The sequence below is a fragment of the Pipra filicauda genome, unplaced genomic scaffold, assembly GCF_003945595.2.
Source record: "Pipra filicauda isolate LSUMZ 115617 unplaced genomic scaffold, ASM394559v2 scaffold20_size4479445_pilon, whole genome shotgun sequence".
NCBI lineage: Eukaryota > Metazoa > Chordata > Aves > Passeriformes > Pipridae > Pipra > Pipra filicauda.
In genome coordinates, this window is record NW_024104321.1 from 2983425 (window position 1) to 3011287 (window position 27863).

At 39.6% G+C, this 27863-nt stretch overlaps 1 protein-coding gene across 2 annotated transcripts; it reads right to left on the bottom strand.

Moving 5' to 3' along the window:
* Window positions 1-4618: 4618 nt before the first annotated feature.
* Window positions 4619-22697, bottom strand: LOC113995931 (carbonic anhydrase 2). 2 transcript variants are annotated; one of them, XM_027736497.2, is made up of 7 exons: window positions 22464-22697; window positions 21749-21946; window positions 11230-11348; window positions 9766-9858; window positions 8953-9015; window positions 7760-7915; window positions 4619-5472 (listed from the first exon to the last, which is right to left on the bottom strand). In XM_027736497.2, exons 1-7 carry the CDS (start codon window positions 22495-22497, stop codon window positions 5353-5355), a joined length of 783 nt encoding a protein of 260 aa, XP_027592298.1. In that variant the 5' UTR covers window positions 22498-22697; the 3' UTR covers window positions 4619-5352. The 2 variants fall into 2 exon arrangements, with proteins under 2 accessions (XP_027592298.1, XP_027592300.1); XM_027736499.2 differs by lacking the exons at window positions 21749-21946; window positions 22464-22697 and adding an exon at window positions 13561-14384.
* Window positions 22698-27863: the final 5166 nt, after the last annotated feature.

Sequence of the window (27863 nt, forward strand, 5' to 3'; positions counted from 1 at the left end):
CTTCAATTAATGGATGGGATTACTCATGTCAGTGATTAGTCACATCAGAGTTTTCATGATCAGGCCTTAATTTCTTGTATTGCTTCCCCCATACCCTCGATGATATGATGAGTTCTTCTCCAGCGAGAGAGAACATCAGGAAATGCAGAACAGAAGGTGATATTTAAGAAGTCACAGCAGGGGCATTTTATCCATTCTGGGATTACTGCATTTTGTATCTGTAGGCATTATCATTAATTGACGCTTGTTTATGACTAAGAATAATTTAAAATTTTCACTTTCATAATGCAGTCTGGGTATGATTTTCATTACTAGTCAGAAAACATTTAAGTCTTATGTACTTCTACAGAGAGTAGGAGGAAATTGTGTTTACCACCCTCTTTTAAGCTAATCTGCAAAATGCTGTCCTTTTAAATGTCTCCCAAGAACAGATTCTGAGTGAGGATGGTATTTTTTCAAGCCTTGTTTTTCTCTTTTTTTTTTCCTGCAAAATGCTCTTATTATCTTTATTATTTTTATCTTCCTTCTTGGAGCATGATTATTAATCACTAAAACAACAAAAACACGTGCAGTTCAAGTATCTACAGGCATCTAGGTATTGATTTTAACTCAAGGAATACATTTAAGACTGTCATTCAAGAATAATGCAATTGGACTACTTATAGTGACTTTTTGAAAGAAATCCAGCTAATGGTGAAGATATCTACCATCCAAATTACAATATCCTGCATCACTGATGTAATGCCATCCAATTAAATAGGCTCATGTTCCTCTTGAATCAAGTTCAAGTCAGCTGGTTGAAGAGGAATTTAAGCAAAGGAAAGAGGAAGTTCTTCCCTGATCTTTGAGTAACTCCAAGAAAGTATTCTGCTACTACATAGTTTTGGAAAACCAGGATCATTGGCTATCCTTCCTCATGTACTTTGGAAAGGGCAGTCTGCTTCCACAGTGCTTCCCTGCTTAGGTGCACTGGACTCCTTCTGGAGGTCCAGCTGTGGAGCAGTGAATCATTACACCAGCCTGCTTTTTCCTCTGTAGGTGGGGTGGCACTGGATGAGCAAAGAGGATCCTTCACTGGTCTTGGGCTCCAGTTCTTACACTGATGAACCCTCCAAGTGGAGTCCCCCCACTTCACTCAAGTGAGGGTCCTTACCCTTTGGACCCTTTAGCCTTGGGGTTAGTAGATCAGTGCCCATGAGAGAGAGCCTGGCTCTGCCTTCTGTGACATCTGTCAGCCCTGGCGTGTCTGTTGTGCTTCTGAGAGACACTTTGTACAGAGCTACAGACAGGGGAAGATTTCTGTGTCATCACCGGTCCCGGGTACCTACGTGGCACACACAGTCTTTTCCCTTGTCTAATCTTGGGGCTTCCTAGACAGAAGATGACCAGTACTTTGCAGCAAATTTGCCAGGTCTTTGAACACTGAGAGATGTTACAAGACTCATTAAAACCTACCTCTCAGGAAAAATATGTAGTTAATATCCATTTGTTTGCTCTAGTTACTTATTTATCGCTTATGGTGTCAATGCATTTCTTTGCTGTTTCAGGGTATGAGTTTGAAGGAGCAGTTACTGGCTCATACCACACCAGATTATGAAGACAAGGCTTACACATTGCCTTATTCCAAATGTCCTGAGGATATCTTTTTACTGCTTAATATGACAGAGTGCACTGACATTCCCACTGGACAAAATGGACTATTCTGGTATTAGGAGCAATACAGCTACACCCTGTTAGCACTGAGCCCTGCTGAGCATCTTGGTCCATCAGCTCAGGCAACATAGCTGTGCTGCTTTGAGCTCTGAACAAAGTGAGCATCCTGAAGAGCTCCATGTTGGATGAACATGAAAATTTGAGGAATCACTACACTGTAATCCACACTGGGTTGGGGATGTACCCCAAATGGCTTTGTTTTGTGGTTTGGATAAAAAACAAAAGCAAAACTTGTGGTCTAAAATTAGTCAGAGATCCCTGAAAAGTTTTGTGCTTGTGCCTTTAGGAAGTTGATGGCTGGGAAGTCTCATGGCCTGAGTGAACCATTGATGGCATCAAGGCAACACAGTCCTTTACAATCATACAGAAAGAGGAAGGGACAGCAGTGAAGCATCCAGTTCCCAAACAGACTTAAAATATACCAAACTGTCAGTGTAAGCAACTGTCACCAGGTGCTACTTGACTGTGTGGGATGCTGTGGTTTGGAAGAGGAAGTGGCTGATGTTAGAGGGTCCATGGGAATTTTTCAGTAAAGCCACTGCTTGCACTTTCATCACTGTTTGTTTCTATTATACTGGATTTGACACAGCTGTTTCTTGCATGGTTTTTCTTTGAAGAGTCAGAAAATCCTAAAGCTGTCATTTAGTGAGTGATACTCTTCTATAAACTATCTGGACTTCTATAAATATTGCTGGCTCCATGCAGGCCATTATTATCTTATCTTCCATGGAACATCTCTAATCACAGTCTACCCGCCCATGTCAATCTAGGACACATCCAAGCCTTAGAAATAGCACTGGAAAAATCATAAAATGTTATAACACATGGAGTTGGCAGACAAGTGCCAGACAAGATCACAAACTGTGCAAAATGAACAGTTTGCAACTGAATGTGCTTCTCTTTCCCCCATCAAAGAACTTATCTTAGGATAACTTCAAATTAACACACTACCCTTCTTTTTTCTTCTTCTACATGAATTTCCCTTCAATCAGAGCTGCCTACTTGACAATAACACAATGACACGTAGTGGAACGTTGGTTCCATGACCAAAGTGGTTTCTTGTTTTTCATTATGAATTCATAAACAGTTTGCCAGTTAAAACAGGTCTGAGTGTGATGTTAGAATGGGTGTTGTTTTAAGTCTGTTGTGGAACAACTGCAAGACCCAGTATAAACTCTTCATATGGGCAAATAGTGAAGAATAATAAAGGTCAGAAAGAAGAACTGGATTCACCATTATCTTAATTGAACTTACTATTCAGGAAATGAATCATGAATGCCAGGGAAACTGCTTTCTTTATTTCTGGGTTGGAATTAATACATATCTCCCTTGAAAAGGGTATCTGTGTCATTAGAGTCTAACTACAAAATGTGAATTTGTAAGTCCATGTATCATTTTGTGCTGGAGAGGGTTTTTTTGTGAGGATTTTGAGAGGCAGTTCTGCAAATTGGTTCACTTAACAGAAAAAAAAAAGAAGAGAAGAATGAAGAACAGTGCTGCCTGGTAGAACACACAGGTAAGACATACCACAGGCTCTTCCTGTACACCATGTATGTGACTTAGGAAAGAGAGTTTGCATTGTTTGGCTGAATACAGAAGTACTTCATACTCAGCAAAGGCAAACATATGGCACTGGCAACATTCCAGGTAAACAGCCTCATGGAAAAAAGATAAATATATGGCTGATGTTGGTTGCCTTTGCTGTTAACTACTATTTATGGAGCAACCTTAAAGTGGGCTGGAGCACAAGATATGAAGTTTCTTTATTGCAGCAGTAGCTAGAATTTCAGAGGCATTTCCAGATTTTTACCCTAGGCATTAGTTTACATTCTCTGTCACCTACCAGCCTTGATACTATTTATGCTGTACAGGAAACAATGAGATTACTATTTCTCAGAAAGTCTTATTACCTAGTAGTCAGAATATCATAGTCAAGTTATGGCTTTAAAATTTTAATATCTGGCTCTCTGATATTTTATTAATTTTAAGAGTAATTTTTTTAATCATCCTTGGAGATGTTCAAATGCCATTTGGGCATGGTCCCGGGCAACATGCTCTAGCTGGTCCTGCTTGAGCAGAAGCATGATCCTCAGAGACCCCATTCAACATCAGCCATCCTGTGATTTTGTAAGGTATTTATTTCCTCTTAGCTTGCTTCAGCAGCTTTAAGCCACAATGTATTGGATCTATAACTCCCATTTTAGAGGTGTAATTATTTAGGCAGAATACATAGCACTTAGGCCTGCAGGTGATGCTTAGAGTCAGAAAGTATTCAAACCATGCAACATGAAGAACTTCAATTAGTCAGCACAGTTGTTGGAGCGAGAGACCTTTGCAGCTCCAATAAAAAAAAAAATTGAACTTAGAACAAATCACATGGTGGACATTTTAAATGTGAAAGCTTTTCAAAGAGTGAGGTTTGACAGTTTTCTAAAGATACTTATATGCATTCTGAGAAGGCTTCATTCCCATCTCACATATTTCAAGATCCAAGTGCTTCAGAACCTAGCCTCCCCAACTGATATCTTATAAATTGCAAAGTGATTCCTGATGGGGCAGAAAACTCATCATAAATTGCTTTAAAAACTAGGACCAGAATCTAATGAGACTGTTCTTCAGCATAATTTTGTTCAAAAGTCTTGTGAGAGGATCTTTCATTATATGGTCAACTTTGATGATAATCCGTAGTGATTGCTCAAAATTAACACTTCCTTCTGCTATCATAGATAAGATATCTACTTAGAGGAAATTTCCTACTATATCCATATAGTTTTGCATTCACCTTTGGTGTCACTGAAACCAATTCCCAACATACTGTATGTTTAGTAATTATGTTTAATATGCAACAATGTTAACAGATTAGTGACTCCTTTCCGGTATTAAAATAACAGCATGGAAGCAAAAATAGAAGTATAGATTTATTAGAGAAGTTATCTAAAATACAACATTATTTTCCTTTTTAAATTAGAACATATATTATTTCAATGAAAAGATATTTTGTATTATTTCTATGGTAATAACAACTTTTAAAGATAATACTTAATTTAGAACATTTTTAATTAAAAAAATCCAACACTACTATTAAGATATAACCAAGGTTGTCGATAACATGGGTAAAAATGCAAAACAGTCTCAAAAATATTTACATGTCAGTTTCTTAAAATCTAAGAAGTCTAATCCTAAATATTCATTTTGCTTTACTTTCTCAAAATACTTTTTTTTCCTAAGTCATAGATAGATTCTGTATTCCTGTGCTTCTCAAAAAGCTTCAAGTTATTGTTAGTTACGTGTACTATCACACCAGTGGATGAGGTTTCTTAAAATGGCTTATTTTGCTATCATATCCTCTCCCAAGCAGCCAACATACTGTTATACCAAAGTGTCAGTCACAGTAATAGTCATCAAAATGCACACAGCACCCACCCCCTGCCTCCCCCAACCCCACACCTTAAGAACCCTCTCCCATTTGGCCAAGAGCCTTTCACATTTCATTAGCTGGCATTTCAGACGCAGAGCAAAAGAAAAAATGGATCTCGGAGACAAGATGTTGCCAGGGCACACATGGCAAAGGTCTGATTTGGGCTTAGCAAAAGGGCACCCTCACAAACACAGCAACTTTTAATGCTCTCAGCACTGAGGTTACTGGAAGGAAGCTCTGACTTCTCTGCTCTTCAAAGGCTGACATGGGCGCCAGTTGTCCACCATATGGCACACGGGCTCATTCTCAGCATTGAAGCAAAGGCCACGGAGTTTGCACATCTGTGGAAAAACACACAAATATCCTAAATGTATCCTTCACTTCAGCAGGACTATTTGAAATTATACACCTTGGGCCTGAACCAGAGCTCCAACTTGGTTTTGCCAGCACTAATAGTCTAGAGATGGTGTCAGCACCTATGTGTCTGCATTGATCTACACCATTTCTTGTTCCTGACACAGGCTCTCCTGTCCACAAAATATCAAAGCAAGAACAACTGAAAGCACAGGAAACAAGAACATAGGCACACATTTTCTGAACTCCGTGGACAAAATGTTGTTTGTCCTTGACCAGAACTACATTGAATCCTTTCAGAATCATCTGCAAGTTGTACAGTTTTGTATCTTTCTGTATTTTTTTTAGATCCAGTTGAAATAATAATAATTAAAAGATAGCTTACCATTGAGTCAAAATAAAGCTACTGAATTTATTGAAGTTATCCTGATTTTCAAATACTGTGAGAGGGAAGACCATTCCACATCAATAGGAGCATACTGTAAATTTGTAGTCCTTGTTCCTAAAGTACAATTGGTGTTTCCACAGTCTGATGTAATAAAAACGCCTTTGTGTCTAAATGAGCATCCCCAAAACTTTTAAAAGGTTGTGCCAAAATAATAACCCACCCCAAATGTGATCTCACACAGACAGGTGGAACTACTGACAAAAAAAATGTAGGTGGCAGGTGGGACGCAGGATTTCCTACAAGTCAGGGTGCAGACCAGGCTTTCCCTCACTCAAGGAGTAAGGCCCTCAGCAGTGACCGGCCTCCCCTGGACTTTACCGTAAACAGGGTTCAGAGTTCAACCTCTGCCAGGAACTGCCACGTCACTACAACAGGTGATAACAGGTTTGCTGCACCCTGCTGTTACACCTAGCTTTTATCCATCTTTGTAAAACCTACTCAACTTAAACCCTGTCTCAGCACTCTGATATATGGCTTCTGGTTTGATCAGTTTTGGAATGAAAAGGCAAGCTACCACACACACAGTGTTTTGATCTCAAACCCATCATTGAAATGTTGATAGTAATAGGAAGGGGGGTGTGTGGGAGAAACAAGTGGTGTCTTTTACCACTTGTAGGTGGTTAAAGTAGGTGTAATAGGAAAAACAACTCTATTTTAGTGAATGTGCTTCTGCCCTATAATAAAACTGTATTTGCAAACCTTGGATTATCAATAGCAGTTTAGAAAAAACAGTGCAAACTTTAATGCTCCCTTGAAGATTATTAATGGCAATTATTGCTATTATTTCCAATAGTTCTTCCTCGCCAGGTATTCTATCTTTTATTACGTTGAGTCTCACAACAGCTTGGTTACACTTTTTTTTCCACATCAGCTAAACAAATCCACTAGAATTATGTGTAGATTGTTAGCATGTCTGCCATTGATGAGAGAGATTTAAGAGTTGGAAGGTTGAACTAAAGCCCTTCAGGGCTAGTTTATATTTATAGGCTCTAGATTCTATTTATATCTCCCAAGCACACAGATCTGAACTCAAGAATGGAATCTTGGCTATACGTAGCTTCATTAACGGATGGTGCAGAAAGCTAGGGACAAGAGTGATTTAATCCACACAAGCTTCTTCCTGCTAGGAAGACTACCCTTCTCAAGCTGGTCAACAGAGTATTTTCTTAGGCAGCAGACTTCTGGAATCTGCAAGTTTTGCCTCTTCCAAACAACTGAGTTTTGTTAGGATTGTCACAATTCTGCGTAGGATTTCAAGGTCTGTTCTGTGCCAAATAGAACTTGTAAAAAGAGCTCTGTGTCCTGAAAATGCTGGAAAATCAGCAGACCAACTACAGATTTATAATGTGAGACTTTGGAGGCAGGATATATGCTCTCCAGGTGCAAATCTGCTATTTTCAGCACAGGTATACCCAGATAGGTGGTGTGTGCATGTGCAGTGAGTTGATGATCACAATACATGCTAGACTAACTCTGCATGTGCAAATGGTCCTTTCATGCATGCCTCAATTTTCCAGATTTTTACCACATGACAGCTTTAACCATATAGTTGGAAAGCCTGATGAAATTTTTAAAACACCTCTTGTTTTCCCTGGACTGTGTCCAAATAGAGGACAGCCTTACATTTTACAGCAAACTCAACTTCCACACACAGAAGCAGAGTCCTGTCAGAAGAGGATAACCACTTCAGACAGGTATTTTTGATACGGGATGCTAGCTAATACTCTGCATAGCTCTGCAGTAACACTGACCACCTGGTGGGCTGGGCTGATGCAATCAGTGTAATTCCAGAACACATATACTGGCACCACCCACTGGACACCTACCTGCTCAGGGCTGACAGTGATGGGCTCCTTCAGCACATGCCAGATCACACATTCAAGCAGAGGTGGAGTGGTCAGTGAGCCAGGGTATGTCCAGTAGTCTCTGCATGCAGGAAGGAGTCCAGTGGGGTCAAAATTTGTGAAGGAAGCTTGCTTTCCCTACAATAAAGTAAGCAGACGGGCTGATGTCAGGGGAGAGACCACATACACACACTGAGCTTGCAGTAGTGAAGTCTCCTCTGGAAGCTCCATGTTTGGCAGAAGACAGAAATGTAGTTTGGTATGAAGCACTGAGTACCAAATACAGTACATTTGGGACTAAATAGTCTCAGCAATGTATTTTTTTTATGTTTTCAAGAGATTGTTTCTTATTTCAAATGTTGCATTACATTCCTTGCTCCTAGAGATAACATTTGACCTTGCTTGAAGAACAGTGAGATTTTAGATGCCATTTATAGTGACTGCACTGGAAATATAGAAGCTGGGAGACCTGTTGGAAAGTCTATTAAGATAAACAGCAACATCCAATTACCTCAAAGTGAGCCTGATGACAAAGATGACAGTGTAGTCTCATTTTTTACCTTTCTGTCCACATTTCTCATTGGCACAGGCCTTTACCCATTATGAAGGTATCTAGTTACTCAGCAAGTACTTAAAGTTTCTCATTACTCACTTTATTAAGGTATCACACACACACTGCATATGACATTTAAATACAGGAAGGCTTTTTTTTTTTCCTAACAGTTATATAACCTGAAAAAACTGTTTATCTGGACTCTCTAGAAATAGCCATAAGAAGCATGCCCTCTTGGAAGAAGGAAATTTATCCCACAGATGTAGAGATGAGGGGAAGTACTTTTTCCATCTGTCACCACTGACTAGAAAGTGCACCTAGAAGAGCAGATTAGATCAGGAAGACAAATCCTACACCATAGGTTTAGATGCAGTTAAAAGACAGAGAAATGTAGTCACAGAGATAGGAAATGATCACTGTTTCTAATACTCCCTGCTCTCTACCACAGTTTCATTCAAATCTGTTTTGCATTTAGGATTACGGCAGCACCAGTGCTGATGGCCGGAAGGTCTGTTTTACTTTAGCACATGCAGCAGTTTGGGAGAAGTAAAAAAATCTGCTTTCTGAAGAAGAAAACACAGCACAGTTGTGACTGGTGTTAGTCAGAGACAGCAGATATTACCTTGGTTTGAATGGAGTTCAGAGCATCCACAACTTTCTGTATTTCAGGCTTGGCATTTCCCACCTGTGACACAAATCATATGAAAAGAAAAATCGCCATGCACTCTCATGAAACCTTTAGCTTTCTGTTACAAGAAAACATTTTCCCAGCACCGTTTCATTACAGAACAGGAGTACTACAGCATAAGTGACTGGGACTGTCTCTGTAAAATCATGCCAGTTGACAGTCAGCACAGATGAGTCAGCCAAGGACACTGGACAGAATAAAGCTATTTTCGTTTACAGTATGAGGATTTATTTTTAGATTTAGGCTGTTCTTTTTTCAAATAAATCACCCTCCTAATAAAACAGTCACCCTCAGTTAGGCCAGGACTGAGTACTACATATCCCTGGGGCACAGACACCTTCTCCAACTAGCTGTGAAGACAATTCAACTGAAACAAAACACTCTGGACATTTAACAATAACAAGAAAAGGAAAACAGATGTTATTTAGGCTGTCCTACTGCAGATTCATACACACAGCTTTGTCAGTTATGCACATCACCTTTCACTGGTAAGAGTTATGGCAGTGTGAATGTCCTGTTAAAGCATTATGCTGCTACAGGGCTGCCACAGTGAGGGATGGCAGTCAAACTCCATAGCTAGTGTACAATTGTTATAGGTAAAGGAAGATGAGAATTTGGAGTACTACCTACCTTGCTAAGGGTTTAAGCAGTATAGTACAATGCTGCCTTATTCTATATTTTAGGCTCTTAGGTCCCCTCTGCAACACAATGAACACGCTGGACAAATGATACAGAAGTTTAACTAACCTTCATAAAGACTCCCACCACAGCCAAACCATCAGGATGCTTCACAGCTTCAGCAAATTTACCATATTTTACATTCCAGTGTACAATATGGAGCTAGGAGTAAGAAAACAAAGTGCATTGAAGATGATATTCCATCCAGAATACTTCACAAATTAGGATGCCAGAAAGTAATTTATTAAGAGTAGATGGGAGTTTTATTGCTGAAATTTAAAAACTTTTGTGTACAGTTAAGAATTTGTTGAATCATTCATCTACTTTAAAGTTTCATTTATGCAAAGAGATTTCTGTAATGCATTTTATTTTGCTTCTCACTCTTATTCCCACAGTTTTAAATGCAAGCTGTGGCTGTATCATTCTGTTTTCTAGCAAAACTCCTGTTATCTTCAGCATGAGTTTTTCCCACATACAGCCTGCAGGATTTTGATCCAGTATTTTAGTGTTATATATACACTAGAGTTCTTATCAACACTTAAATACATTTTTGTCAGTGTCAGAAGAAGCAGAGAAGACACATTAACTATAGATCTGACCAGCAATTTAAGAAATAATAAAAAAAAAAGCAATCCAAAAACCAGTCCTGTCGTTTTCTGGAAAGACTTTGAATCTCCAGGTCACATAATTCAGGATGTTGCTTTCTCTTTAATTTCTAAGTTATTTCTAATTTAAGTTCATCTGGCTGTTTCCCCACATCTGCAAGTCAAGTTCAGCAAGTAATTATGGTACTGTGAAGACGTAAGCCAATGGCAAGTTTCTCAGATAAGACAAAAGCTACTTCTACTTCATGAAAAAGCAGAGAGCCAATGAATTTGTGGGGCCATTTCTTTTATCTGTCAATGCAAATCACAGGTATGTTCAGTAAATGTGTATTTATGAATACATTTTAGAAGTCTGTTGCAGCATCCAGAGGTAGATTTCTAAACACGGGACAAGGAAAGGTGGGATGCAAGGCACTAAAGTCACTCAGTTTCTGTAGTCAGACTGTAATACAGAGTCTTAAGTGGTCCAAGGAACATCTGAAGTCTCAGGGGTATTAGAGTGCCTGCAAGATCTCACTTTGCTGCCTACCCTATCTGCCCCAAAATTATTCTGTTGCTTATACAAATGCCTCCGATGTTAAAAATCGAACCCAGGAAAAGGGGATGTGTGTGCACAGAGGTGCTGCAATTCTATTCCTTCATCATTTCCAAGAGACACTGAGAAAGCAGGGAAAAAACCAGTGGTAATTAATGCAGGTTTTTCTGCTTCCCTTTGACATGATGTAGCTGAGAAAAGAAATATTACAAGTCCTCCAATTCTGATTTCTGCTCTTGCAAGGAGCAGGTTCTAAGGTGGCATTGTACCAAATCTTCTATGGTAACCTCCTCCTATGAAGATCTGTACAAGAGTTGCTACTGTGGTGGAATACTTAAAAAACATAAATACTCATTATACACAAATGACTGAAGAAGGCAAAGCATGTCCTACCTCTGCATCATACTTCACACCATCCACAGTGTGCTCAGACCCTTGGCCTTCACAGGATCCCCAGTGAATGTGAAACTGTACCAGCCTGTAGACTCCATCCAGCGCTCCTCCCTGCAGCACTGCAAAACAAAGAGCCTCTATTAGCAACTCTCATAACCTTTGCTATTGAGTCTCACTTCAAACTCAAACAGCCATTTCAAGTCTTCCATGTGATTTACAGTTCATTGCATGCTGCCATGCTACTCCAGATCATCTTCAATGGTACATTACTACAATACACCAAAATCAGTAATAAATGCATAAAAACGTAAGTGACTTTACAGTGAGCATCTCATCAGCAATTTAACAGGCATGCTAATATTACAAGTGATGAGGGAAGATGTAACTTTTCTGTCACCAAGCAGATAAAAAAAGGCCTTTGTAAGAGGCTTTGTAAGTTATTCTCTACGGAAGTACAATTGAAGACCAAATCATCTTTCATATACTATTGTACTCTGACCTTTCATTTTAGACACTTCATCCATTTAGGCCTTAATCCTGCAAATCCTGTGGCAGATGGGATTGGGTAAAATGCTTTTGGTTCCAAATTAAACCTAAACACCTGTTAGCCATGGGCTGCAGTAAGGTAAAGTGCTAGGCACAGGGCAAGGCATTGCAGAGATGTAAACTCAAATCTCTTGTCCCTCCCATTGTGGTGAAAATGGCAATGCCAGTACAAGAAGATTTTTTAAATTATGAGTTGTTTATTTATGGTCTCCATTATCTGGCATTACTCATGCTATGGGACTGCTGTAAGTGGAGTGCCCAGCCATGCTTTCAATTATACAGGAGTGAGGTCCCCTGAGCTCCCTTATTCTGCTTGTTAGTTTTACCCTTCCACTTACACTGAGACCAATCACCATTATGACATGCAGGATCAAGCCCTACTACTGCAAAATGCTCAAGGCACAGACAATGTCTGCTTCAGTGCAGCATAAAGCACAGAACAATAACAAATAGTTCTATTAAATAGAGCTATTTATCTAAGTCACCAGAGCAAGGTTTTACGCTGGTTTGTGGTTTGGCTGGGGTTTTCTCTCCTTTTTTTCTAAGCATCTCAAATTCAAATTCACAATTAATCTTTAAGATTTAATTAATATTTAAAAACAAAAAAATATTTTTAAATGTAATTTGAGCTGTTAGGTATTTTAAGAGACCAATTCATCTCTCTATATACATAAATATATGTAATACATAAATATATATGTAATAAAGTGACAGAAGAGTGTTGACATCAGATATTACACATAAATGTGCTCTGTGTATGTGCCACAAAATGGTTCTGTGGAGTAAAGATGCTTTTCCTCTCAGTCTGCAGTTAGTCTAGACACTACCACAATACGTGCATTTGTGAAAACATACACCAAATGCTGATAGGAAAAGGTCACTGTATGTTCAGGTTTGAATAATTCTGATTATAGGCAAGCATGGACAACAACAGCCATGGATATATGGCAATGAGGTCAGAAGGATTTCACTAATAAACCAGAATACATGAAAATGAAATACAAGATTTTTAAAAAATACAATCATTTCCAACTGTGTGCCCTACACATGCAAAATTTGGGTTCAGTGGACAAATTTAGCATTTGCCTGGTGTTCCTTTGGTGAATATATTTAGAAGTCTCCTAACATGTACTTCTATTTGAAAAATGTGAATACATGTTCTACTGCAGCCTTTGTAATTTCCAATACCGTAGCCAGCACTGAACAGTCGACAGACTGGGACTTGCCCTACCCCTTGCCAAGCTATGTGATCCAAAGAAGAATGGTTAGTTAAAGTAATTAAATAGAAACATATCTTATTCTACTTTTACATTTCTGCATCTGCTAGTTGCCAAGAAGCATAACTGTTTTAAATACAGGACCACAAATCAGAGTATTTTTTTCAGAACAGTGACTGTGAATGTGTATTAGTTCCTTTGGGAAATGAAGAAATTGGTTGCTATATCTTTACAGATGCAAAATCATTTAATCCATACAATATCTTGCTTCATTTAAAAGTGATGCCACAGAGTTACAATGTTTCAGTTTCAGGTTCTTTAGTTCATGGTCTTGCTGCTCCTTGAAGGTACGAATGGACTGAGGTTCCACGACTCCTCAACCTCAGAAAGCACTAGCGCAGCACAGGTTAATCTGCCATTATTAATCAATGGAAAGCATGCTGAAAAGCAGAACCATGCAATATTCTCGAATTCATTTGCAGTGTAATTTGTCTACACAAAGTTTGCTATAGTCTCATAAAACTCAAAAGATGCAAAAAAAAGAAATCTCTTCATAGTTTTTGCTTACTTTTCTCATTCTGTGGTTCTCAAATCCAGCTCTAGCTTATTTTGACTCACAGCAGAGCATTCAAAGAAAGTAATAATTAGATTAGTGTAAATGAATACAAATTCAGCAGGCTTAATTACAGAATAGCCCTTCTTATTCTAGCCTACATTAAGCAGTTATTTTATTTTTAATACTTCTCAGCTTTTCCAAAGAAGTAGAATTTAAAATTAAACTTAAAAGACAAAGCAGAAATGTCAGAGCTTTTTTTTCTTCCAGCACAAGCTTTTTAAACCATGAATAAATGCTACCAGCTTTTGTAAAGTAAAAGTTCATCAAGAATCAGAACAACATTCACACCAGGAACCTCCCTGTCTTTGTCCAATGTGACAAGAATATCAAGTCAGGCCACATTGAGAAGATAAGTCCAACCCTTCCATCTCCTTTTTAAAAATGATGGGGAAGTTCTGATCCATATCTGAGCATTTTATCATTAGCTCCCTTCCTTTTGAAATTAATACTAGCAAAAACCATTCTGAAATACATGTGTAGCTGTGCTCCTTTTTGTTCCATAGTACAGCTTCAGATGCAATGCTGTCTGGAGACAGCACAAGCTGAGCTGAAAATACATTCTTTTCTCATAGATTCAATCTACTCAACACAGTTTGTCACAACCTAGTCTCCAAAGATGTGCAACAGCCCAAGAGGTAACAGCTTGAGAGCACCTTTTTGTTTTTTTTACTAATTGACAGCTATTTTAAATGTCACAGTGGGACAAATTTGGAACTACTTCGCTTAAATTAAGAAATGGTAACTTTTCTGATATCATTCTACCTTCTACCCTTTACGGGAAAAGTTAGACTAGTAACATCTAGTAATTACATTGCACTGTTATTAAATGATCTCATAAGATGGTCTAAATACGCAAGTATTAGCAGCACTAATTTGGAATGGAACTGTTCCATTGATGGGACTTATTTTGACTGTGGGATTACTTGGATACAGAAAGTGAAGTTGATTTGACTCCATTATGCTTTCTGGGGATATCTGAAAACACACAGAAATCAAAGGCCATTTTGGTGCACCTCATACAGCTGTTTACTGAGGCCACAAAACTTCACTGTTCTACTTTAAAGGCCAGTCAGTGGGCAGCTACCTTTCCCATGTAAAACAGAACAGCCTTGAAAAAAATACTGTGGATCACTTCATACCTTTTTTCAGAAAATGCTAACATCCATATCTGTGAATTTTTGCAGAAATACTGTGGAATTACTCTTATTTAGTTAACTCCTATGGGATGTTCCCTCCACACAGTGCAGAAGACTAATAAATCTCATCAAGGCAATACATATGCCGATGAAATAATGAAAATGGCTGAACTACAAGATTGTTTCATGAGCTAGAATTAATTCCTTCCTGTCATACAAATTAGTGTGGCAAGAAAAGATACTACTATGAAGTTCATTACTCTGAGAAAATGCAGAATAAGAAAGTGTTCTTCAAATGAAAAATCACTAACAGCAAAGCTCCTTCCAGTAGCTGAAATAATGGGTCCAACTAGAGCACAGTAGCTGTCCAAAGCTCCAAAATCAGGATATTAATTCTAATTGAGAAGTCATCAAACAAAAACTTAACAGCAAGACATTTCAAGCATTTACCTCTGAGGACAGCCTTCTTACATACATTGCTTTAGCACAAAGAAAATCAATAATTTGTATCAGCCTATAGTAGATGTGCATGTACATATGACACTGTAGGTATATGTGTATGTAAACATATGCATAGTGTATATATTAATGCTAATATTTTGTAAGCTTTTGTGCATACAAAAGAAATCTGTAAAATAGAAAATAGCACTTGAAGAGGCAAAGCAGATGAAGCATTACTTGTGCACCATGCACTATTAATGACATAAAAAAGGCTCTTATGAGGACGCTCAGGGATTAGCCTTGTGTTCTTATGCAAGAATGGGCTTCCTCATCTGACAGACTGAAGAGTTCAGTTAGGGTGAGCTGTCACTTCTGTGAAATGTGGAGTACACAGTCACACTTTGTAAGATGTTTCCTTCTGTATGTTATCTCTTTCAGACATTCCTCCTAGGATGTTCTATCATGACAAGCAAGAAGTGCAATTCAAGTATCTGACTGTAGGGTTCATGCTTGCAGAAAACATCTCTAATGGGTTTCACCATGAGAAAAAAAAAATTGGTTTCATCATTAGGAAAAAAAACCCCTACTTTGACCTTGCTAGAAGTTTAGCCTGATAAGTCAACAAGGATGTTCCACAGAGATAGACCAGAATGAAACAATTGCCAAAACGCAGCAGGTCTGAATATGTGTGTATCTGCAGCAGGTCAGTGGTTTCAATTCACCTCAGCTGAACTATTTCATCCAGACTGGGCTGCAGCCAGAAAGACTCTGACCTGCTTAAAGACAAAATCATTTAGGTTCTTAACATTCCTTCAGCTCCCTGGGACCAGGGCAGCTTATTTCTCATGTAGTCTCTTAAGTGGAGATTCTCTGAGAATCATATGATACTGTACTGAGCCTCTGAGGAGCCCTCACATCTCACACCGTACAGGCTGACAACAACTTTAAGAACCAAGTTAGAAGTACTGAAATTCTCTTGTAGCTATAAGCACCAAGTAACAGTTGGTTTAATTTCTAATAGCTAAATACTAATCTCAGTGACTGCTTACTGTACTGAAAATTCTGTATTGGATACAGTGTCCATAAAATGTTGAGATCTAATGAAGGACAAACAAACTTAAGGTGTGAGCATTGCCTATAAGTATGCGGCAAGCCCTCATGCCTATAAGTAAATAAACAAATTATCAGTTGGGAAGAGTGGTAATCGTGACATCTGGCACACAGCTTCATTACATCTTAAAAAATAAGTTTTTCCAAATGGCCCTAGCTGATAACAGCTGCCTAGTTTCTTCTGGTTTTGCACTAAAAGCGCCTCTAGAGGAGGCTTTTGGAAAAACAGAAGGAAGTTGCCACGATTCTTAAATGCGCAGTCTATGTCAAGTTTCTGCTCAGAAGTCATATGTTAACAAAAAAAAAACAAAACAAAACAAAACAACAAACCAAACCAAACTGAAACAAAAAGCCAATTTAAGTGAAGGGCACTTTTGGGCTCTGTAAAGAAATAAAGACCTGAAACATGCAGGACTGATCTCAAGCCCTCTCATCTCGCCTTCCAGTTCCTGGAAGCACTAGAGCTATTCAAGTCACTTGTTTACATAGGCGTTGCAGCTTCTGTTGATCTCAGCTCACAGGAAAAATGACTTAATGATTTCACACCCTTGAGACCTCCGACTTTCTAGTCAAGTTGTGCACAACATTACTTGTGACATAAGCAGGTGCGCTGAATACAGTCCCCTAAAGGTATAAGCAATCAGTTCTCTGATTTCTGATTCCAAGGGATCAACACATTGCTTAGGCTATACTGCACTATGGACCTTCAATCCATGACCCTATACTGATGACATGCAATATTATTCTGGCATAGCTAATGTAACTTTGGATCTGGGAAGCCTAAAAATAGACCAGTAGCAGTGACTTGGATGAAGAGTGGTGCCTTAAAGACAGCAAACCTGTATGTTTCTTCCTCCATTTACCAGCTGATGTGGAAGCATACAAAAGGAGCAGTGGCACAACTTTCAAACTCACCGCCAACCAAGCAGTTTGGTTGCGCTGGTTTTTGAATTACCATTGTAACAAAATAGAATGGTTTGTTTACAGTGACTCATAAGACAGCTGAAGTATACTCATTAATATTTACAATTACAGAAAGAATCAGGTAATATATTGGATTACAACTACTGAAAGACTCCCATGGGGTGCTAATATCAAGGTGAAAACTATTTCCATTTCCTCAAGTCTTCTCATAATTTTTAAGTTCTACTATGATTTTATGTTTGAAAAAATTCAGATTTACTTGGGACTGGCTTGAATTCCAATATTCTCTCTAGCTCAGTAGCAAGGAGGGAGAAGGAAACAATTAAGAGAGTTGTCCACAAGCATAAATTAGCAGTACATTTAGCTAAAGCTTAACACCACAGTTGCAATTCACTTCTGTCAGGTTCTACAACTAAAACATGACATTTTAACATTCTTGATATAGAATAAACTAAGGACTGATCGACGTCTTCCTTTTGTAAGCTCAAACAGATTATCAGAAAATACAGAATACATAGTCTACTGCTGTGAACATTTTTTCATTCGAATTTCAGGTTTTTAGATAAGTTCCAAAAGGTTTCCTGTGAAAACTTACACAAAGAATATATTTCATGTACATTACAAAATCTTTCAGGCTCTTGAGGCTTTTTTGAGCAAAGTCACATCCTGTGGTTTTACAGCTCTAAGAAGTTGCTGTTTACTTCTGTCTTTTACAGTGAGTGAAACAACACACAAGTCCTTACAGCAGACTATAATATGAAATGTCTAATATGATAAAAGAAGTACCCTTAATGATACACTCCTTTGCTATAACATTCCTAAATTGTAATAATGCACCTTATTTTAACAGCTATAAGCACCATTTGCTTCACTCATACGCGGAAGGTCTGGTCCCAGGACACAAGAGTGGATGAACCTGAATTTAAAGAGACGCTTTTATCATAATACACTTCTGCTTTCAAAGTTTAAGAAATTTTAAAGAGGAATGCCTACTAATATTTGAACTTTTACTACTATTAAAAGACAGGGGACATGATATCTAATAAGAAAGCAACTGCAAGAACTGAAGGAGAAGAGTGACTAAGCAACAATTAGAAGAGGAAGCTGACCATTCACTTTCTGCATACAAAACCAAGAAAGCATTCTGAAAGACTGCCAGGAAAGAAGACAGAAGATATCCTTTTAATCTAAGAGAAAATAATGGAATTTCTCAAACAAAAAAATGTTCATGAACATGGCAATGCTGGCTTGTGAAACTTCCTTTCCATAGGCAATTTCTACCAATCAGCAACTCCGCAATATGAAAGTGTTTCACTCTGGGAATTGACTGAGCCTTTAGAAGTATATTCTGGAATGTAACAGCTGTCATACAACCCAAGAAACTGAAAGGCTGTACTACAAGAACTGAAATTGAAGATTTGGAAGTAATTGCTTGGGAAGAGGGTTTCTCTAAGCATAGTTAGTAACGTCTAACCATATCTAAAAAAAATAACAAGAAAGTAAAACGAAGGTTCTAAAGCTATCACAAAAGATTAACATAATTTCTCTGTTAAAACTTCATTGTAAGAGAAAATTGTATCATCATTCATGGCTGGGCTTTGCGAACGAAGATTTTGGAAGGGCTCTACCCACATTTGTTACAAGTGCGCTGGTGGCTAAAAAGGCCAATATGAGATAGACAAGTCCAATTGCAAGGGAAAATTGTATAGGCCATAGACATAAACACAACCTGAATCAAGAGTTATGTCTATAAATCTCCATCTACTAATAGAAATCTTCTAAGTACAGAGAAGAAAACATTTTCTTCTGTTAAGATATATTAATTGCATAAATTGCACATAGATTTTTGTTTAAAAAGTTAAACTTTGACTTTCTTACTCAAAGTAATATAGATGACATATTTTAAGAAACCCTAATTTTTCTTTTAGATTTTTCTTTTTCACAGATATGAGCAGAAGCTTTATATTACATATTCCTGATGCACACATGTAACGTAACAAACATACATTCTGAACGGGAAATATCAAAATTCTGATATCTACTTGTTCTTACTTATGATCAACATTATTCGCATGTTTTCTGCATCAAAGAAATAAGTAACAACTACTTTCAGAGTTTTATCTAAACATGCATTTGGACTTACCTATTTTTACTATGCTATTACTACCTGTATTTTTTATTGCAAGAACTCATTTTGCATTATCTGAAAAGCAGGAGTGATCAGGCATTAAGACATAGAACTGCTGTTCAGTTTGCTTCAGTGTCATTGATTATAAGCCTGAAGATTCTTAATGAAATGGATCTACTTTGCATGCAGTTAGTCATTATTCACAAGCAATTATGTTATTACTTCATTTTGCTCCTACTACCACAGTTAATTCATTACCACATATGGCACAGCTCATAGAAGCAAGCAATACAGCCTGTGGGAAGTATCTACAGGATTTTATTCCATTGTCTTCGGTAAAATATACCAGCACTCACACATAATCTCACTTAGTTTCTCCCTGTGACTGTCGTGTGATGTCTAACCAAGAACTGGGTACATGCATTAGAGTCTCAAATTCAGATCAAGCAGAGACAAGTCAAAGACAGCTCTATTTTGCGTAAGGAAAGTAGGTTACCTAGTTAACCGCATACAAATGAAGCCAATTAAGTGTGCTGCCAGGTAGGTTCTGTGCACTGTAATTTTCAATAGTAAGTGTGATACTGAATGATCCACCTCTACCTGTCTTCTTAGAGATCTGTTTAGTTGGGTTTTGTTTCTAAAGAATACTCATTTTCTGATACACTAATAGAGCTACTGAGAATATTTCTACTTGCATCTCCTATCCTCCCACTCTGAAAGCTGTGTCACTGCGTATCTGTCAGAGGATCTCTGTCACAGATGTTCTGGTTCTGCACCGACTTCTCATAAAAAGCATTCTTCCTACAGACATTTCTTTAAATCATTTTATGTATCTGCCATTTTTTCCTCACAACCTAATTTTCACAGTTCTTTTCACACTTAGGCACATGCAAAGTGAACACGTAATAGTTTTTTATACTGTGGAAACCTGAACCTGTTTCTTTTGAGCTCAGTGAGAGCAGGATGGCAGTGGGAGCAGAATTTGCATGTGTCTGGTAAAACCAGAATCCCCCTTTCTGTCCTCTAGGTCCTTTACCTTATTTCCTATAATACTGTTAAAATGAACATGAATTCAGTTCCTTTAGCTCTGCAGTGCTTCACAAAAATACACACAAAGAGGTCAGAATACCACCTTCTTCTCTTTTTTAGACCATGCAAATATTAATGTTGGTGCTCTGTGTAAGTTATACATGGACCTATGTGTATTTATACAACTGTGAACACTTATATCTGACCACTTAATATTGTTAAGCATAAAGGCTGTAATTGAAATACAAAGTCAAACTCTTAGTGCAATGCTGAATGTCTGTTATACTGTTATTTTACATTACCTGCAAAATCCTCATATTTTTACTAGGCACGGATCATTTGGTTTCAGCACCATTCCCTAGATGATATTGCCAACGAAACACTTATGAAAAACAGGACACTTGCTCAAGCAAGTTAAATCAGACAGTGTCTAGAGAAGTCAGTGACTTACAACGGGATTGTTTTTTTTATCTAAATTGAAAATAAAGGGACATTTATTGCAGAGTGACGATTTCTGCGAATTCAACCAAATGAAAAACTACAATTAAAGACAACCTACAAAACCTTTGTTGCAACAGCATCTTGGATTCTGCCTTTCCGTCAATAAGGCCATTCCTTTCAGTAAGGATTACTAAAGGTTTGCAGAATTCAGTGCTTAATATCACCATACAGCACAATGAACAGCAAGACCCTGTGAAACGACTGCCTGCTAGCAAACTTTGTAAGAATGTATCGGATACATTATCTTTACCTAGAAAGCCACCGAGAAATGTCAGTGTAAGCCTTTTTTAAATTGCAAAAGAATAAAGAGGTATTTTCTAATCATTCCTCTGTTTCTGTATTAACCTGGGAGCACGCTGGCTTCAGAAATATGAAATAATATTTTGATAACCGAAGAACTATTTCTAAGCTATTTCCACTTCAAGTTGTTAACTGTAAGCCTTTACTATTCTAAGGCAAATTTCTTCCTATGATGTATTTTGCCTCTTCCGTTAACCATCTGATCGGTAGCTTACAATGAGCTATGCCTAAAATTGCTCTTGTCAAATACTTTTTAATTTTTTTCTCTCCACAGCTGAGTCCTTATCCAAATCCTCCTGATTTATACAAAAATAAAGCAATTCACTTCTCCCGAGTAGGGCAGCTCAAATCTGCCCAGATAGGGTTAATTTTCTTCTAACAGGAGCTCAGTTTTCTCCTTGCCTAGAGGAGTGTGAGATGATGCTAAATCCACACCTTACAGAAGCCGACTTTGGTATTTTTTCTCTTTAAAAAAACCCTATAGCCTCAGTAGGGCAGGAGCTCCTTTTAGTAGGAGCGTTGGTAGCAATTTCTGCCATGTCCCCTCCTGCACCCGAAGGTGAGGTCTCACCTGATTTGTCGGAAGAATCATCATACTCAACGTTGAAGGAGTGCCCGTTGTTGACGATGTTTCTTGCCGTGCTGGCATCATAACTGAAGCTGAGAGGCTTCAGAGAGGAGTCGTACTTGGCGGACTTGCTGTTGATGTCAATGGGGGACTGGCGCTCTCCATTGGCGATGGGGAAGTGCTCATGCCAGTGAGCAGGTCCTGCAAGACAGCGGAAAGCAGCTCAGTGGGAAAAGACATAAAACTCGGACGGTATAAGCAATAACACTCACTCTAGAAACCGGGATGTTCGAACACCAGTATCAGTCTCCAACAGCGCACCAATTATGAAGGCTTGGCGGTGCTGGCAGCAAAGGCGAGGGGATATCCCACCCCGGGACTGAGGTAGACCCTCAGCCTTGGCGGCTGAGGCGGGGGTTGTACCGGGAAGTCCCGGGGGCCACCCCGTCCTGTGGAGCTGCGCCCACCCTTCCCTTTCGGAAGTAAAGGAATGACAGCGGGAACGCAGAAGATGCGCCGGCACACGGCGCTGCCGGGCGGGCTGCTCGGGCGCAGGTGCATTTCAAGGTTACGAGAAAAACGCGCCACCGAGCTCATTCCGGCTCCGGGCAAGGGCTCGGCCGGGCGACAGCGGGCACGTCCCGGGCGCGACTCCCGGGAACCTGCCGGCAGGTGTCCCTTGACAAGTGACAGGTGTCCCGCAGCGCCGGGCACTCACCGTCGTGGCTGCCGTATCCCCAGTGGTGGGACATGGTGTTCGGCTCTGCCCGTGGAGGCTATCACAGCTCCGTGGCCCCAGCGCTCTCTCAGGGGCTTTTATAGGCTCCCGCCAACTCCATGCCCTTCTCTGCGGCCGGAGGAGGGGTGGGGAGTGAGGGTGGGGGCGGAGGGAGACTCCGCTGGGGGCGGAGAGAGCGGTCCCTTATAATCCGCGATCGGCAGCGGAGCCGCTGCGGGTTGGGTCAACAGCGCCTCCGGCAGTCGGCGGTGCGGTCTGGGTCTGCCTTCGCCTTCCATCCCCGTGTTGCTTCCCACGCATCGCGCACCTGCGGTTGCTGCGCGAGGCGCTGTGGGCGCCGTGGGCGCCGTGACCTTGGGGAGGTGCCGGGGGCCGGTGCGGGGCGGGTGTGCGGGTCTGTGCGCGCGTGTACGTGCGTGCGGCGGGGCACGGCGCGGCTCTGCCGGGCGGGCGGGTGCTGCTCCCTGCTGGGAGCCCAGGGAAGGCAGGGAAGACACTCCGGCCGGGAAGGAGTGGTGCGGGAGGGCGCCCGCAGCCGCCCGGGTTTGTCATGGGTGCTAGGTTTTGGAGGGAATTAACGGGGGTTTGGAGGCGGGGATTAGCGGAGTTGGCGGAGAGGAGCTGTGGTTGAGCTTCGGGAGAACTGGGACGTCAGCGCTTATTGCTCAGTACTGCGTTTTTCCTGATCGCCTCTGGAGAAGCTGCAGGTCGACCCGGGCTTACGCTTATTTCTTACGGTTTAGGAAATACCCACTTACTCTGAGAGCGGCTCAGTTGCCGCTCCCGAGGATGGATCTGCGAGGATAAAATTGAGCAATGCATATTTTAGATGTTTTTATATTGCGCAACGCTCCGGTGTTTTACCGCAGGACAGGAGGGACGGGACCTTGGCAGCCCTCTCACGGCGGCTCAGTTCCGTGCCGTGCCGGCCTCCCTCGGCCGCGCTGCGGTGGGGCCGGGCTGGCCCTCAGGGCAGCGCCGACACGGGGGGGGGCTACAGATGGTCCCCTCTGAAGGCTTTTCTTTGCCCTCTTGCTCCGAGCAATTTTCGGTATGAGAATGACGTAACTTTATCCCATTTTCTTATTAAGATGGTTTATTCAAATCCGGTTTTAATTTTGTTCTGTTGGGATTCAAGCGCAGGGGCCTAAATTCTGTTTTCAGTGAGGTCATTGTAAAGCTAGAACAACAACACCAGAATGACTCCATCATTTACATTGAGCATTGTAAAATGTGTGTCATTTGTTTGTATTTGTTAAGAGAAGAGAGAAAAGTCTATTTGTACAATGTGGGTACTGTTGCTAATAGCAAAAGGAACCAGCTGGGAAATTGCTTACAAAAATTAAAGGCATTTCTCAGACCCCTTCGAGTGTACGCAGAAAATATTTAAAGCTTGTTACTGATTAACGCAGTGTGTGTCCTTATGTTTGCGTGCTTCTACTCAAGATGGTTTAGCAACCACAAAATGGAAAGGTGGTGGCAAAACTGAATACACAGAAATTATTTAGAGGGGGCTGTGGTGTATGTGATGAGCAAAGGGAAATGCACATTATACATTTATTAGGAATTCCTTGTTTGCTCATTATAGATATTTTCCATCAATCACTTCTAAATCTGGCAGTTGCGCTGTTCAGTATGTCAACAGTCTCATAAACGCACACATATACAAATCCATATAGTTAAGAATCCTTGAAGAGCAAAGCAGAAAGTATCCCTTTATGTTATAGAAAGGAATAAGATTTCAGTACATTTCAGAGGGCTTTCTTCCATTCAATTTTACTATTAAAAAAATCCATTCAGCCTGATTCCTCTGCATTCTCACATGTCAAGTTTCCACTGACGTCAAAGGGAGCACTACATATAGGAAAAGTACAGGATTAAACACAACACAGTGTTTGGCATGGTAGAGTTCCTAAAAGATCTACATTGGGTTCTTAGCAGGGAAATGAAGTCAGTTACCAGCAGCACTGAGGGACTGGGATTTTAATCATATGAATCTTCATTTTATTACGTTATTTTTGTCAGTAAGTATGTGGGACATGCTAAGCACATACAGACGTACATCCACATTAGAAGGCCCATTGTTCTTAAAATCAAATACCTGTTTTTCTTGATTATTCAGCAGTGCTTGCAGGCTTGAGCCCATGCCAAGGGACTGCTGTCGAGAGCCTGGCGTTGACTTGAGCTTGTTGATTCCAGCCTCCTTCTTTTCTGTTTCCTGCCTACACCAGACTCATAATCTGCGACTGTGTTTTTATGGCAGAATGGAATGCCTCAAAGCCATAAGCTAGCCCTGAGAGGAAGTTGGATACTAGAAACAGTACAGTCAATAATATGGCAATAATATGGTGAAGCTGCAAGGCGTGTTAGCAACAGCAAAAGATACAATACACATGAGCTTGGTACCTGCAGTAGCTCAGGCATCTCGCCTAAATCCAAACTATGATCCATGAACCTGTTCCTCTGTGCCATGGTTCTGCTGAAGTTGGTGGAATGATGAATACCAGTAAGGCCTACTTGCACATACAGAACATATAGGAGCAGTTCCTCAAGCAAATGTTCACAAATCCTGTGGCGACAGAAGCATTATAAATACATTTCAAGCAATACAAACACAGGGAACAGATTAGATAATTACTGTAGCCATTTGATTACTCGTGACTCTGACATTAATATTTTGGGTAGAAAAGATGCCAGTGTAATCTTGTCTCCCTTTCCTGTCACTACTAGTACCACATACTGTGAAGGTTTTTAGAAACTAATAAAACCAGATACCATTCTTCATCTGTCCTCAATTTCTTAACATCATGTCACATCTGAATGTAGTAAACAAATTGGTATTTCTAGATTTGATGGTTCTTTTGAGTCATATTAGTAAATACAAATAGAAGCAATAACAGTAGCCTTCATTAAGTGCAAACTGTTTACTCACTCAGATACTTTCATGCTATTTATGTTTCATTCCTGGGCAAAGGATAGTGCAAAGCACATACATCACTTAGGCCTCATTTGAATCCTGCTTTGAAACTTTAGGTGTCACAGCACATTTGTTCACCCTGTGCACAGGAAGGGCACATCCTGCTTGTGTATGTTTTACGAAGTTTCCTGAAATACATTTTTATGAACATTATTATTAGTTGTAAAGGACAGAAAATGTCAGTACAGATGGAAAAATGGCACAGATTGTTCCATATCGGTCTTTTTCCCCTTAGTAAATTACCAGCTTCGGGTAGTATTTTGGATGCAGGAGTGATGACACATCAAATATACTTTAACCTGCTAGACAGTTTCAGCAGAAGCGCATACAATGGTCACGTTATAAATCCACCTTCTCATGATAGGTTTTCAACTCTGAAAATCTGTTTGCTGTCATTTTTTGACATCCTTGTCCGTGTTACTGTTCAGTGCTGAGCAAGATCCAGAAGAACCCTGCATTATTCTGATTCATTCTAGCTATTCTGTGAAAGTTAAACGCAGTTATGAAAATAAAAATAATTGTTGGCCCTTCAGTGATGTCAAGTTATAGCCCTTCCTTCTATTACAAAAAAGATGTCTTACTAGTAATTTCTAAGGAGAGACTAATACAAGTACCAGCAAGGCAAGCTTTGTGACATGTCAATGCAGTCTGCTTCTCTGCTGACTTCTGGCCATTGCTGATACCAGCTCTATGACATTCACGTTTTGATACACTTTGAAATATACCATATTTAAGTAATCTCTATTCTAAAACTGAACAAGCTTGACTACACAGATAAACCTAGCTTCCAGACAAAAGCTATTTGTCATGAATCAATGGAATTACATCCACGTGATAAAGCCCTGTGCAGTGTAAAACTTAACATCAACAAGGGTGTTTTAGTTTAGTCCCGTAACTTAAGGGAAATCTTTGTATGCATGCCTAATGTATACATTCACATATACAGGCTAATGTATTCATTCACCACCTGTATTCCATGATGTTTTGAACTGTTTCACAACCTGGCCTTTACTTGTCTGGTCTTTACAGCTCCCGATGCCATTTTTCTGTTTATGTGCTAGTGCGCCTTCCTCTTCACACATGTCCATGGTCATCATCCTGACTTCTCTCACCTGTGTACCTTTTTGCAAGTACACCCCATTAGTCTTGAAAACTACCTTCCTGTGACTTCTGCAATTGGCATTGAGCCATGTGGTAAATTTGCAGTCTTTTACCAGACTTACAGTCACACTGGAAATCTAATACCAGCATGCACATAAGAGTATGTGCTGGTCATGAGGCACATAACTTACTATTCCTCTGACAAGAGCAAGCACCATTTGGAAGACAGAGGAGACAACCCAAATGGTAACTCCAGAATTCCTGCCCACCAAGGTCAGCAAGTTAGAGATTCCTCCTTTAAAATTTTACCAGCAGCCAAAAGGTTCTTGCTTCTGAGATCCTCAGTTCTGGAACAAAAAGTTACATTTGGTTAGAACATAAAACATTTTTATTGTACTGGTACACTGAGTGTCAGTCCTGATGAAAATGAAAGACTTTCCTGTAGTCAAAAATAGTTGATGTAGCACATACTCATAGATGGGCTTAACAAATATTCCACGTTTAGGAATACTATAGTGAATGCTGCGTGAGTGTGAAGGGAATTCTCAAAAGACAGAACAGAAAGTTCCCAAGCAAACTTTTGTTTCTTTCCAAAACAAAAGAAAAGGTGGTCAATCAGTTTTTGAAACTGAACTGCAGATGAGACAGATGGAAACAAAAAAAGAGGAGTATGTAAGAATAAATGCTAAGAGATAGCTATGGAAAAAAGATCTCACCTCTTAAGTACAACTGAAAGAAATAATGGAAAGTAGATTTTGTGAGAAAGTGTAGTATTTACTTTGGTGTCAACTATTACCATACAAATGTTCATATATGTGAGTAATTGTATATATGTGAGTAATTCCATTGGGTTCTCTGATGAGTTTATAATGCCATCTGCCCCACTAAATATAGATTAGTTAAATCACCTGCATTTAAAAAACCCACCAAAACCAAACAACAACCATATTGCTTTCATTTTCATTGCAGGTAAAAATGTAAAATTTAGGAAGAGATGAAATTTGAACTTCTGTGGCTTCTTACTTTTATTTCATATTAAAAACAAACAAAAATCCACAGCACACCGTGAGGTATTCTATCTTGGTTGTGAGACACCATGGCATACTCTGCTTTTGTTTGCTAAATGTGTAAAAGTGAAGGCACTGAAAATAGTATTCAACTAGATACCTCTGTAATGGGCATTCTAAGATTTACCTTACATGAGATCCTATACAAAGCTCTTACTTAAAACACAGGAATGTTGTTTCTCAGGGTGAGAAAGAATGGTGAGAAGCTCCTCTTTTATCCTTTGAAAGAGCTTT

Bases quoted from the DNA above. Each gene is read 5' to 3' on its own strand.
- LOC113995931 (XM_027736497.2), bottom strand. From the start codon at position 22,497: ATGTCCCACCACTGGGGATACGGCAGCCACGACG. The intron at 21,947-22,463 runs GTGAGTGCCCGG...GCTGTCTTGCAG, and splicing joins GGGATACGGCAGCCACGACG to GACCTGCTCACTGGCATGAG. The intron at 11,349-21,748 runs GTGAGACCTCAC...TTTGTTTTGCAG, and splicing joins TGATTCTTCCGACAAATCAG to TGCTGCAGGGAGGAGCGCTG.